The sequence below is a fragment of the Pantherophis guttatus genome, chromosome 3 (assembly GCF_059756535.1).
Source record: "Pantherophis guttatus breed Tessera chromosome 3, ASM5975653v1, whole genome shotgun sequence".
Taxonomy (NCBI): domain Eukaryota; kingdom Metazoa; phylum Chordata; class Lepidosauria; order Squamata; family Colubridae; genus Pantherophis; species Pantherophis guttatus.
The window spans coordinates 73910331-73924867 of record NC_142065.1 but is presented as its reverse complement, the minus strand read 5'-3'; the positions used below and the strand labels follow the sequence as shown (position 1 = coordinate 73924867).

Below are 14537 nucleotides of genomic sequence, written 5' to 3'. Positions count from 1 at the left end.
GTATTATGTCATAAAAATGAGTGGAAAGTAATTAAAAAAAATAGTAACAAGTACATAACTTCTTCCATCTGAACTTTTAGAACTTTCCTTGGGGCAATTAGTAATTATAATTCAAGAAGTAATTCATGAGTTATTCCTCTTTATAATTATACAATATGTAACAGCTTTCTTCTTTAAAAGGTGTTAAATCCTGAAAAGTCTTTTTGTACTTTTTCTCCACATAAGGAAAATTCATATGACAACCCTTTCCCGCAAATAAATTCAAAATAGGGGGAGGGAGAGGGAGGGAAGGAAGGAAGGAAAGAAGGAAGGAAGGATCCATAAAAAACAAATTTATCTGACATGTAAATTTCTCCTTCACAACTCTCCTTCCTATTCTATTCTAATATATGCCTCTATTTATCACCTACTCTATGCTCGCTTCTTTCTGATATCACTTTTTTTCATTTGTCAGCTAGGTAACAAATATAAAGAAATTCTTAAAGCTTTGGTTGCATAGGACCAATGACACAATTCCCATTTATTTCAAAATAGTAATGAAAGAAGAATATTCTAGGAGATGTTGCCCAATGTGAATAACATTTTATAATCTTTAAATAATTTTCTTATTTGACATAAACACTTAAAATTTAAGACTGCATTTCCTTAAATATACCTTCATATATTTATTTGTAAGGCACATACTTCTGAATGCACCAACTCCGAACTATATTGTAAATTATTAAAGAGTATATATTGCTGTAATTTCAATATTTATTTTTATTGTTTCATTGTTAAAGTTTTATAATTTTACGTTCTACTGTTGTAAGCCAGCCCCATGGCGAGATGGTGGCAAGTACATTTAATAATAAACAAACAAATAAACAAACAAATATATTCTAGTAAATTATTGTTCTAAATTGTCTTCCCATACCAGCTATATCATCCACAATTTCAGTGTAGGTTCTTCGTGCTATATCAAGAAATTCATTAATATTAGGTTTCACCGCATAGCACTTTTGAGTTCTCATATTCAAACATCCTTTTGTGTATCTTGTATCATCATTAATAACAGTTTTAATCTTTTCAAGAATGATCCCAAACCTAGAGAAATTATACATAATTGTGGAAATGACAGTTATATTTCACACTGTATTAACTGCCTAAAAGATTTTTTATCCCAACTCAGATAATATATTTTTATAATCTCACTATGTTCATATAGGTTGAATTGCCTAATGCAATATTTATTTTTCATTATTATCTGAAAAACTATTTTTCTTCAAATGATACTATTTTTGTCAGGATTCTTTAGTTAGTTAAAGTTTCACTGTGATAGATATGTTTAAAACAAGTTAATAATTACTTACTTAAATCTAAATACTACTATATTTTTTGACATGAGTAATAGCAACAATTACAATGAGTAGTAACTTTAACTTTTATTGTCTAATGTAAAATGTTAGATATAAAACTGTATTTATAATATAGTACCTGCTATCTTCCAAAGAGCTATAATAAGCTTTTAACAATGGCGTCTTATAGCTTTTTAAGACTTCCTGTTTAAATAAAATTAAAATCTCTATGAACAAGAGTACAGGAATTTTAATGTACTACTATCTTACTTCACTAAGGTTTGGATGGAAAGAAATATAACTTTATTTTATAAAATTATCTAAAATATAAATAAATCAAAAATTACAATATAATAAATATATGCACAAAAGAATTGGCTTAAATAGTATCAACCAAGTAATTTAAAAAGTAATCACTTTTTAAAATTGATTCATGCCACTTTCACCACAAAAATGATTACCTAAACCAAAACATTGCTAAAAATATTATCTATATCAATATAATAAAATATAAATTGAAGAAAATATATCTGTATAAATCAATAATATGTTGAAGAAAACAGTATTGAATTGCTTAAAATCCTCGTTATTAGAAATGCAACTCAGGTGTTAGAACATTAATACAAGATTTTGATTTGTTCTAGTATTGTTTTATATGAGGTAGGTATCAACTGAATTAGTAAAATGACTCTGAATCATATTAATGGTGACGAATGTAGTACTGCATGAATTAGTAAAATGACTCTGAATCATATTAATGGTGGTTAGAATGTAGTACTGCAGGCTACTTCTGCTGATCACCGGCTCCCAGCAGTTTGGCAGTTCAAGTCTCACTAGTTCAAGGTTGACTCAGACTTCCATCCTTCTGAGGAACCAGCTTGTTGGGGGCAATATGCTGACTCTGTAAATAGCTTAGAGAGGGCTGTAAAGCACTGTGAAGTGGTATATAAGTGCTATTGTTATTAAAGTTGCATATATTTTTAGCTATATCATAAGATATACCACTAACTGTATTGGTATTTGGAATGTATCAAAACAGGAGCTCAGGAGCTGACAAAAAAAAATCATCATACAACTGTCACAGGCAAAATCTGCACCTGATTTGCAGAAAATAACTGATCTTCTGTCAATTTTCATTTAGAAGAGCTAATTTTTTGATAAAAGAAAGAAGATGGCTTCTGAGCAATATGTCATTTTAAAAAAATTTTTCCAGGACTCTCCCTTTTTTCTTTGTAAATTATCATATTATTAGCTAGGAAGTTACATTATTCCTGTTGTTTGCATTACTGTTGTGTCAGTCATACCTTCAGTTTGTTAATTAGTTTACCTTAATGAAATTATATTGAAAAGCTTTCATGTGTTAAACTAAGAAAAATAACACTGAGTCCTGGCAGAAGAAGTGAATGCCACGACAAGACATCCTGATTCATAAATATTGATAGTTGTTACTATCCAGTTTATTTCAGGACATGAAGACCCTCCAAGCAGGTACTCTAAAAGATAGCTTTGATATATATCATAGTTTAATAGATTTATTAATTGCCTGATAGGTATGTGCGCACAATGATAGTTCTGTACCTATTTAGAATTTTAAAAGGTTAAAATCAGTTCTATGAATTTTCATAGGAGCAAATTATCAAACAATTGCAGTAGCTCTATCTATATGTTATTAGGACATGGCTAATTGGCTAAGCTTATATTTTTGCACGGGCAGCTAAAAACATGATCAAAAGATTCCACATCTGATGTTCTGCTGGCAAAGATATTCCACAAGAGTGATCAGGACTACAGCAGTTATAAAGTGACTATTTCTTTCCTGAAGGAGGTATTAATTATTTACCAGATAATAATTCCTCCAAGTATGAACTTTTAAGCAAGCATGAATGACAAGAATCAAGCATAAAGGTTATAGAACAGATTGGTTCTAAAGGTTATAGAGAATCTCAATCAAAGATTCTCTATATGCAGGCAGGCCACTTCTTCCCAGCTTCTATGGAAAATATATGAACAATATTATCTGTAAAATGCCTTTGAAGCATTACGGTATGTAACTTTTCCATATGATCATTTTGAAGAAAACAGATAGCCTTCTTGCTATATAAAAGAATTCAGTTTGACAGCTTGGAAAAGATATATTGGTAATGGAGGGGTAGTTATGATGTACCATTTTCACTACAAGAGAATACAGGTAGTCCTTGACTTACAACAGTTCATTAGTGACCGTTCAAGGTTACAACAGCACTGAAAAAAGTGACTTATGACCATTTTTCACACTTATGACCGTTGCAGCATCCCCATGGTCATGTGATCAAAATTCGGATACTTGGCAACTAGTTCATATTTATAATGGTTGCAGTGTACTGGGATCATGTGATCTTCTGATAAGCAAAGTCAATGGGGAAGTCAGATTATTTTAACAACCATGTTACTAATTTAATAACTGCAGTGATTAACAACTGTGGCAGAAAACATCATAAAATAGGACAAAATTCACTTAACAAATGTCTCACTTAGCAACATAAATTTTGGGCTCCAAAATTTGTGGTCGTAAATCAAGGACCACCTGATTTGATATGTTTTGGGCAAAGATTCTGAATTTCCTTCCACCTATTTTTAATCTGTCTTCTTATGCACACATATATAAACCTATGGTTATCAGATAGCTGCAAGCAATGAGTAGACAGTGTAGCACGTAAATATACAGGGATTGGACAATCTGAGAGTATAGTGTGTGACTGTGTACTGGGGTATATTGTATAGTGTAAAGTCCTGACTTAATGGTGTATATTCCTTGATTTGAGAATTAATGAAATTATAACCATAATTGGGATTTACATAGTATTTTAGGATATAATACCTTCAAAGGCTCCACAAGTTCCAAAGTATGCTTCAGATAAATTAAATTGGTTATCTTTGATTCAGACGCATTAACCTATTTTAAAAACACATCAGGTTATTGTTGGTACAATAAAAAACAGCCCTAGATACTGTTTATTATCATAGTTATTTGTGCTTAACTGTCATGACTATTTTCCTTGTAAGCACAATAATCAGAGCTAGCATGTTAGAAATGTTAAAAGATATTTTCGGCTTTCTCCAATGAATTGTTCGTTCTTAGAGCCTTTAGCTTGGCAGTGTTATACTACAGGGCATCCCTCTGGTATTAACACTGGGTAATCTCATACTGTCAACGTCTGAAGAAAAATGGGAAGAAAATAAGGGGAAGGAAAAAAGAGCAATGTGGTTTCCAAGTTGAGCAACAACTATTTCTTCTTTCTCATTTAAATAAAGACTTTCATAATGTCATTTCCTACTAATTATTTATAGAGAATTTTACAGACGTCCAGTATAATACTAAATAATTAACCATTTGATTACTGATAAAAAAAACCCAAAAAGATCTTAAAAGAGTTTAATGTTGTGTAATTAAAACTAAATCGTATATTTACTTTAGTGAAAATGAAACAGCTAACTATAAATTCTATCGTGCATATTAGATTATAGTAATATCATACTGTAACTGGTTCTGCCAAGCTAAAAATTATTATATAGAGAGAGAATCCAACACTTCTAGTACAATGCAAAGGATAAAAATATAAGGTGACCAGACGTCCCGCTTTTGGCGGGACAGTCCCGCTTTTGAGCAATTTGTCTCGCGTCCCGCGGCGTTTTAAAAAAGTCCCGATTTTTCATTCTGCCTCCTGAGTCCCGGCTGCCTCCTGAATCCCCGCTGATGGCTAGAGGGAAAAAAAACTCTTTAAACTCTTGCCACGGGGCTTCAAAGGGCCGACCTACAGCTGATCAGTGTTAAAAAAAAAATGAATAGACCCATGCCTGCAAAAATAGAAAAAACAGCCCCTGTTAACAGCTTCCACTAGGTTAATTAGCTGCAAAAAGCTCCTGGAGCAGATTTTTTTCCCCCTAGTTATACTGAAAACAAAGGCGAAAGCGAAAGTAAAGCTGCAACGTGACAAAATGAGGCAGAGAGAGATTTCTTTCTTTTTCTTTTTCTTTTTCCTCACCAAAAAAGGTAGGTACAAAACTGCAAACAATGGGAAATTTTGGGCAAAAGAGGAGAGTTCAAGATTTTAAAACACAAAAGAAAAAAAGCTCTATTTAACTAGGGAATTGTAATAATTGAGATACTATTAATAATTGTATGTTGTGTTGAAAGCAGAAATGGTTAAGTTGTGGTTTGGAGGAATATATGGGGGAAATTATTTGGTTTATTATTATTGGTAAATATAATTAATTGATTTGTAAGAAATTGGATTGCATGGAAATAATTGGAATATTCATGTTCATATTGATTAATATACAAAAAAAATAGTTATATAACTAATTGATTTATATTAAAATGTTGAATTTGTATTAAACAACTGTATTACATAATTACATAATTAACCAATGTGAGGATGGATATAAAAATAGATGACAATGGGAAGGGGTATAATATAGAATAGAAGGGAAAAATTGAATTTGATTAAGATTAGAGATGAGGATGAAGGGTAATATTGTTTTTTTAAAAAAATAGATGAGGAATAAATATGGCAAAAAGGAAATATAGAAATTGTAAATTTAATTGAAATGACTAAACGCTGTTTAAATTTGTGAACCAGCCAAATATTCTGTTCAAAGAAAATACATTGTATGTTTGTATGTGTGTTTCTAATTATTGCTATTTATTCATATTTGTTCTCTTTTATTCTTTAAAGTTTAACAATTCATTCTTAATCTTAATATCTTTATATTTGCTTGGGGTTGGCTTTCTTCCCTTTCATCTTTTTTATTGTACAGCAATCTTTCTCCTCAAACCTACCACCACTCTCTTTTCTTTCCTTCTTACTTTCTCTTCCCCCCACCCTCTTTTTCTCCTCCCTACTTCCTCTTCCTTTCTCCTTCTCCTCCTCTCTTCCTCCCTCTCTTACCCTCACTCCTACTCTAATTTCCATTCCTTCATCCCTCTCTATTGCTGTATCCTTTAATGCATATGGACTACTCAGAGGGCTGAAAAAGTTATTTTTGACTGGTCCTCACACTTTTGACCAGTCCTCGAATTTATGACTGTCCTCACATTTTACATTTTTGCCCTATCTTGTCATCATGGTGAAGAGAAGCAGTTGTGAAATGAGTGACATGGTTGTTAAGAATGCTGCATGGGCATAAATATGAGGATGGTCATAAGTGTGAGGACCAGTCAAAAGTGCGAGGACCTGTCAGAAATGACTTTTTTCAGCCCTCTGGTTAGTCCTTTTGTGCATATGGACTACTCAGAGGGCTGAAAAAGTTATTTTTGACTGGTCCTCACACTTTTGACCAGTCCTCGAACTTACGACTGTCCTCACATTTTACGTTTTTGCCCTATCTTGTCACCATGGTTAAGAGAAGCAGTTGTGAAATGAGTGACATGGTTGTTAAGAATACTGCGCGGGCATAAATGTGAGGATGATCATAAGTGTGAGGACCAGTCAAAAGTGTGAGGACCTGTCAGAAATGACTTTTCAGCCCTCTGAGTAGTCCCTATACACATAGCCATGGCCACCCGGTCACAAGACCAGCTAGCCATGCCCACCCAGTCACATGGCCTCCAAGCCACGCCCACACAATAAGTCACGCCCACAATGGTGTCCTTCTTACCAATGTTAAAATCTGTTCACCTTACCCTATACACATAGCTATGGCCACCCGGTCACATGACCAGCTAGCCACGCCCACCCAGTCACATGACCAGCTAGCCACACCCACAAAATAAGCCACGCCCACAATGTCCCTCTTTACCAATGTTAAAATCTGGTCACCTTATAAAAATACCATCTCTCCATATACAGTATATATGTATGTGTATTCATATCTGAAAATCTTTTTAGAAAATGGTTTTGATTCATATTTTCTATGAGAACAGAATTCTCTAAAACAGACAAGCAATAGAGACAGATAATTGATAGATATTTATAATGTATTCCGTAAAAATATTTATAAACTTACCGTATCCTGCTTTGGAATTTGTACTAAAACTGAAAGTAATTGTTCAGTGTCCAAAAATCTTCCTATAACTGGAAAAAAAATCAAACAGAACTTTTAGTTTGATCCACAAACCAATTAAACTTAAATTCTAGGGTTCATTCTACACATGTACAAAATGATTCAAATTCAAAATGTTTTGAATTTAAGATATGTGTATTTCAAGTTTCTTGTTTTTATTAAAAGGACAGAAATTAGATTTGTGATAACATAATCAATATTGAGATCGAGGCCTGTTTCCTGTATCTGTGGAAATTATGGTTATATTTGCTCAAATGTAAAATTATCTGCCTCCATTCCCTTTTCCCTTTCTCCAGTTATACCATGAAATAACTATACCTTATAAACGTGATGTGGGGGTTAGGGAATAGTGGCAAGCAAGAAAATGGACATAGATACCATTGTGAGGTGATTGTTTTGGTGCTATTGCAGTGTTCTGCAGGTCTGACAATTCTAATTACAAACATCTTCGCCCTTTCCTGTAAATATTTTCCAGCATTTTTACAGTCTTTGTCCAGAGAATGATCACATATAAATAACAGGTGTCTTTGCTTTTCATTTAATTGAATCTAGCTACTCAACAAGACCATTCAATGATTCATCCCTTTGGACAGGAAACAGAGTGATTTGGATGAGTAGATTGTCCATGGCACTTTTTCTGGTTTTTGCTGCCCCATTAGCTACTCTCCTAAAACAATCCGTGTGCAATCAGTCAACCCCCATGAAATAATCTCTACTTATCAAAGAATCATTACCCTTCTCAAAAAGTACACTCAGCCTGCCCAGCAATCTTCTTCACATCAGTTTAACAACTGATCCAATTTTGACTCAAAATGTAATTCTAGCTTATAAAAATGCCTATATATATATATAATGATTCTCCCTAACATGAAACATTTTAGTTCTTTTAGAAGGGCTATAAGAAGCTTTTAAAGGGAAACACACACACACACACACACACACACACACACACACACACACACACCAAATTTGAAAAATCTAAAGCATCCAGTGGGCTGTCATCAATAAAAATTATTCTGTTTTGGAGTCTTGCTTCTCAACTCCAGCCAGAGTTAACTCTGAAAATAATACCAAATCTCTAGAGACTTGGACTACATACTTTCTTGGTAATTTACTGTGTCCCAAGGCAACAAAGCCCATGTCCAGCTTCTTGATGAATCTCACTCTGAATGACCTCCAGTTTCACCTTCCGAGGTTCAGAAATGAATTTCTCAATTGATGAAATGTAAAAGCCTTGGTAAACATTTAATTTTGTCAAAAAAATTAAATTAAATTAAATTCTGTATGTGGGCCACTGTGCTATTCCCCCCTTTTTTTACAGATATAAATATTCCTTTTGATCGTGCACATAATGGTCCAATTTGGCTGACATAAATTCTGGCTAATGGAAGTCTTTGAGCGAATCTCACATCACCAGCTAGGTTTAGATCTACCCTAAGGAGACAAATTAACAATGATTTGGTGTACTGCAGCCCTTACTTGTCAGCACTCTCTGCTCTTGGCTTTGATTAAACTCTGGCTGAACTGAAGCAGAGAATTTGGGATTTAGATATTCAGACTGATAGAGCTAGTATTTTTCATATTTTTTTACAGTGCAATCACTCCCTTGTTCCTCAGTCTACATTTTTAAAAATATATTTCATGCTCCTCATTGGATATTTTACTTTGACATGAACTGGGGTACTACCAATTAGGATGACAATTAGTCAGATAGATTAAATTCCTGCACTTGCTTGTGCTCCGATAGAGAAGTTGAATCTATATCACATATGCTATTAAAATGTTCGTTATATACCCAATGGCAATTGAAAAGGGCCAATAATTTTCATTGCTTCTGTGATTATTCAGTAACTGCTTTTCTTTTACGTAATCGATTGTCCAAGAAGGTTGTAAAATCCTTTCTGAAATTCTCTGATACCTCATTTCCACTGTCTCTGGATTTTTTCATAACTTTATCTTTTTATTTACTGAGCCTCTTGTATTTCTTTGTTTGCTGTTCTTGAACTATAATTAAACATTATTTTTATTTATTTATTTTATTTATTTATTTCATAAAATTTGTATGCCGCCCTATCTCCAAGGACTCAGGGCGGCTCACAACGACAGTCGACCAAGCGACTGTTAAAACAACGAATATACATAAAAATCAAGAAAGTTTTTTTAAAAAAATATTTTTTTAAATATACTACCCCATCAGTCCAGGCCGGGGGACATAAAAAGCCAGGTTTTCAATTTACGGCGGAAGGTGCGAAGGTCAGGGGCCAACCGGAGCCCCAAGGGAAGTTGATTCCAAAGGGTGGGGGCGCTCACAGAGAAGGCTCTACCCCTGGGAGTCGCCAGCTGACATTGTCTAGCCGACGGCACCCTGAGTACGCCCTCTCTGTGAGGGCGCACCAGGCAATGGGAAGTTGACGCTGGTTGCAGGTGGTTCGACAAATAACCTGGGCCTAAGCCATGAAGGGCTTTATAGGTTAACACCAGCACCTTGAATCTCACCTGGAGGGCAACCGGCAACCAATGCAAGCCGCGCAGGAGTGGTGTAATATGGGAATATTGTGTTCTCCTGCAACAACCCGCACGGCCGCATTCTGTGCCAGCTGAAGCCTCCGGGTGGTCTTCACGGGCAGCTCCAGGTAGATAGCATTGCAGTAGCCGATCCGGGAGGTGACTAGCACATGAGTGACTGTGTGTAGGGCATCTCGGTCCAAGTATGGGCGCAACTGGCACACCAGGTGAATCTGGGCAAACGCCCCCCTGGTCACAGCCATGATATGACCCTCCAGACTCAGCCGTGAATCCAAGGGACGCCCAAGTTGCGTGTCCAGTCTACAGGGGGCAACACCTCGCCCCCAATAGACAGCGTTGGAACCTCTTGCTCGGCCCGAGATGCTGGTATCCACAGCCACTCAGTCTTGGCCGGGTTAAGTTGAAGCCTGTTATTCCCCATCCAGATCCGTACTGCCTCCAGGCACCAGGACATCATGTCGAGGGCATCGCTGGGCTGATTCAGGGTGGATATAAAAAGCTGGACATCATCAGCATATTGATGATACCCCACCCCAAAACCACAGATGATCTCTCCCAGTGGCTTCATATAAATGTTGAACAGAAGGGGCGAGAGGACCGACCCCTGAGGCACCCCACAAGTGAGGGGCCTCATGGCCGACCTCTGCCCCCCTGCCAACACCGCTTGCATACAACCCGAGAGGTAGGAGGCGAACCACCGTAAAACGGTGCCGCCCACTCCCAACCCCTCGAGGCGTCGCAGCATGATACCATGGTCAATGGTATCAAAAGCCGCCGAGAGATCTGATAGGACCAGGACCGAGGAATGACCCCTGTCCCGAGCCCTCCAGAGAACATCCACCAGCGCGACCAATGCTGCCTCCGTGCTGTAACTGGGCCTATTGGGCTGATTGGCACAGATCGAGGTAATCTGCTTCATCCAGGGCCACCGGAAACTGACGTGCCACCATGCTCTCAACAACCTTCACCAAAAAGCGAAGGTTGGAGACCGGACGAAAGTTGCCCAAAATGGTTGGATCCAAGGCAGGTTTCTTAAGGAGGGGCCTAACCACTGCCTCCTTCAAGGCGGCGGGAAAACTCCCTCCATCCAAGGATGCCATTATCACTGCCTGGATCCAACTGCGTGTCACCTTCCGAGCTGCATAAACCAGCCAGGAGGGCCACGGGTCCAGTATGCAAGTGGTCGCACTCAGCTTCCTCATGATCCTGTCCACTTCCTCCGGGGTAACAACATCGAACTCTTCCCAGACAACAAGACCTGCCGCCTCCCCACCGTCCGACCCTGCCCAGTTAAGAGTCCAAGCCATCCCGAATCTGAGCGATCTTGTCCCACAGATGTTGGCTAAACTCCTCGGCTTGCCCCCGCAAAGGGTCCTCCCCTGCCCTCTGATATAGGAGGGAGCGGGATATCCTGAACAGGGCAGTTGGGCGATTATCTGCGGACGCGATGAGGGCGGAGAAGTATGTACGCTTCGCCGCCATCGCCTCCAGGTAAGACCATGTAAATGATCTTAGTGGGCTCGGTCAGGTTCGGAACGACTAGTCCTCCAACGGCTCTCTAGGCCTCTCCTCCTGCGCTTCATCCCCCGAAGCTCCTCAGTATACCAAGGAGCAAGCCGGGGTCTGCAGCAGGTCAGAGGCCTCAAAGGCACGACACGGTCGAGAGCCCCAGCAGCCGCCCTATTCCAGGCCTCCACCAGGGTCTCGACCGGGGCGTGGGAGAGAGAGGAATCATCCCAAGCTAAGTCTGGAACCTCTCAGGGTCCATCAGGCGCCTGGGGCGGAATCAGATTGTCAGTTCCACATCCCAGCAAAGTGGGGCAGCATTCTGGAAGTCCAACCAGAGAAGATGATGGTCGGTCCATGACAGAGGGGAAGCAACATAACACGCCACTGCTCCGAGATGAAAACAAGATCGGGTGTGTGCCCTCCCTCATGAATCGGCCCCTGAATAATCTGAGTCAGGTCCATGGCCGCCGTGGATGCCATGAACTCCTGAGCCACCCCCGCCTAAGGAAGGCACGTTGAAGTCCCCCAGCATCATAAACCTGAGGAGCTCCACCATCAATCCTGACAGGGTGTCGAGTAGGCCAGGCAGGGCTGCTGCCACGCAGCTGGGAGATAGGTACGTGATCAGCAGGCCCAACTGACCCTGCGGACCCCATCTCATGAGGAGGGTTTCACTTCCGTCTATCTGCGGAACAGTGACCTCCCGCGGACTAAGGGCTTCCCTGATAACAACCGCCACCTCACCTCCCCTTCCCTGGGCCCTCGGTTGGTGCAGCACCCGGAAACCTGGTGGGCAAAGCTCAGTCAGAGGGACACCTCCCTCTGAGCCCAACCTGGTTTCCGTAATGCAAGCCAGGTCTGCATTTTCCTCCTCAATCAAATCCCGAATGAGGGGAGCTTTGTGAAACACAGACCTGGCATTAAAATAGACCAACCGGAGCCCAGTGTCCTCCTCTCTCAAACCCCCAGGAAGTGGGATAGAACCAGGAGGGTCGGAACATGCCACCACTCGAAGACAGCAGGGGTGAGCTCCCGAGTTTTGATATGGCCCTCTGTTCATCCACCTGCCTCCATTCCCAATCACAACTGGAATAGGAACTCCCACCCTTTCCCTTAGGGCCCGCGGGGCCCCCCATCCTGCCCCCCCTCCACCGTTCTCCCCCAAAGCCTGGACTGACACTGGCCCGACGGAGCCCCCCCAGTCACCTGCCGGCAATACCCCTCCCCCCTCTCCAATCCCCTTAAAAATTTAGTTAAAAAACAATACAGTGTCCCCTTTAAAAAACCCTTAAAGCCTGTATGCCACCTCTCGGGGTCCCAAGACACTTCATTAAGGTAGGCCTTTGCTAGGCCAACAGGCCACTCCCAGGAACGGGGGGGCATTCCTCAAAGCCACTAAGTCCGCGCTGGAGTTAAACATAGGTTAAATAATTTTTAAAATGCCTGTCCTATATTTAACTTGATAACTTATTACATCTGGGTAACTTATTTACAATGCTAACTTATTAATGATATGAATTAGTACATTCAGAAGTTTTGAAAAGTAAAATGATATAGGTAGTCCTCGATTTACGACCACAATGGAGCCCAAACTGTCTGTTGCTAAATGTAACAGGTAAGTGAATTTTGTCCCATTTTATGACCTTTCTTGCCACAGTTGTTAAGTGAATCACTGCAGTTGTTCAGTTAGTAATATGGTTAAGTGAATCTTGGTTCCCCATTGACTTTGAATGTCAGAAGGCCATAAAGGCTAATCACCTGACCTCAGTACCTTGCAACCGTCATAAATATGAGTTAATTGCTAAGTGCCTGAATTTTGATTATGTAACTAAAGGAATGCTGCAATGGTCATAAGTGTGAAAAATGGTCATAAGTCACTTTTTTCAGTGCTGTTGTAATTTTGAACAGTCACTAAATGAACTGTTATAAGTCAAGGACTACCTGTACATTGCACCAATCTAACTATAAACTATTTTATTCCTTTTACAAAGCAGAATTTGTTTACCTGCCTGAAGACCAAAAAAGCATTCCTCATCCTGAAGGAGCTCTTGAACAGAATCCAATCTTGTGTTGATACTATCAGCATCAATCAGTGGTTCCAGAATATTAGACCGAAGTCTTCGACTTCCCCCTGGTGTCTTAGTATAATTTAGAATGCCAAATAGAGTATGGCCTTTCCTTTGAAAACAATGCAGATTTGAAAAACAATCTCATTAAATAAAGTTAATGGAAATGTAAGTGTACATTTATATACTAATAGTTCAGTTTTTAAAACAGACAACACTATATGTGCACAAATCACAAAGCCTTACCAAAGGCAGAGAACACAGGGTGGAACCACTCCTATCAAAGTTGCATAAACTCAATGCTATGTTCTGTTTTATTGGTTATAAAAAAAATCATATCACCTAAATTGCTTTAACACTAGATCTTTCTCTACAATGCCCATCCATTATTATTCATTAGTTATGGTGAATTTGGAAAGTATTATCAGCTATCTGTCAAGCGTCAAGCAACCCTCGACACCTCGCGGACTGACAACAGTGATAGACAACCCGGATGCAGGGGGGAGGGAAGGGTGAACACGGGCACGGGTGACGGTGACAGGGGTAGGGACCACAGTTAGGGCCATCCATCACCGGTGCTGGGCATAGAGGGATCGTGTGGGGATTGAATCCAACAAACGACGACGTGGAGTTTCCAGCAGACGAGGGAGCCGAGAATGGTGATGTCACATTCCAGCGACCCAGCTGCTCCCGGTGGTGGCAACTATGAATCTCAGCTGAAAGTGATTTCAGAGACACAGCGAGATAGTTAAAAGGCGCTGAGTAGCGGACGCTCTCAACGCTGACTTTATATTGCAGTAGCAATCTGGCAACGAGTAGTAGCTGTTGTGTAGCAGATATTAAACCAGGATTGATTCACCAGCTCAGTTCTTGTGTGTTCCCTGCATTTCCGCACTGGCAGCCTAGCGAGGCCGAGACTATCCAATCATGTCAATTATTTTTAAAAATATTTTATTTTCCCCTAATGATGTAAAATGTAATAATGTTTTGTTATTTCTTCCTGCTGATTAGAAATAGATTTAATGATTAGTTTACTTTCATTTGTGTCTCTTTGTTTTTA

General features: G+C 39.2%; 1 protein-coding gene across 1 annotated transcript in view; it reads right to left on the bottom strand.

The window, feature by feature from the left end:
* Positions 1-14537, bottom strand: part of MSH4 (mutS homolog 4) — a 58682-nt gene that overhangs the window by 13008 nt on the left and 31137 nt on the right. The window contains exons 7-11 of the mRNA XM_034437019.3: positions 13417-13589; positions 7320-7387; positions 4192-4266; positions 1474-1538; positions 914-1083 (exon numbers count right to left, since the gene is read on the bottom strand). Coding sequence (XP_034292910.2) covers positions 914-1083; positions 1474-1538; positions 4192-4266; positions 7320-7387; positions 13417-13589 — 551 coding nt within the window. The remainder of the gene's footprint in view (positions 1-913; positions 1084-1473; positions 1539-4191; positions 4267-7319; positions 7388-13416; positions 13590-14537) is intronic.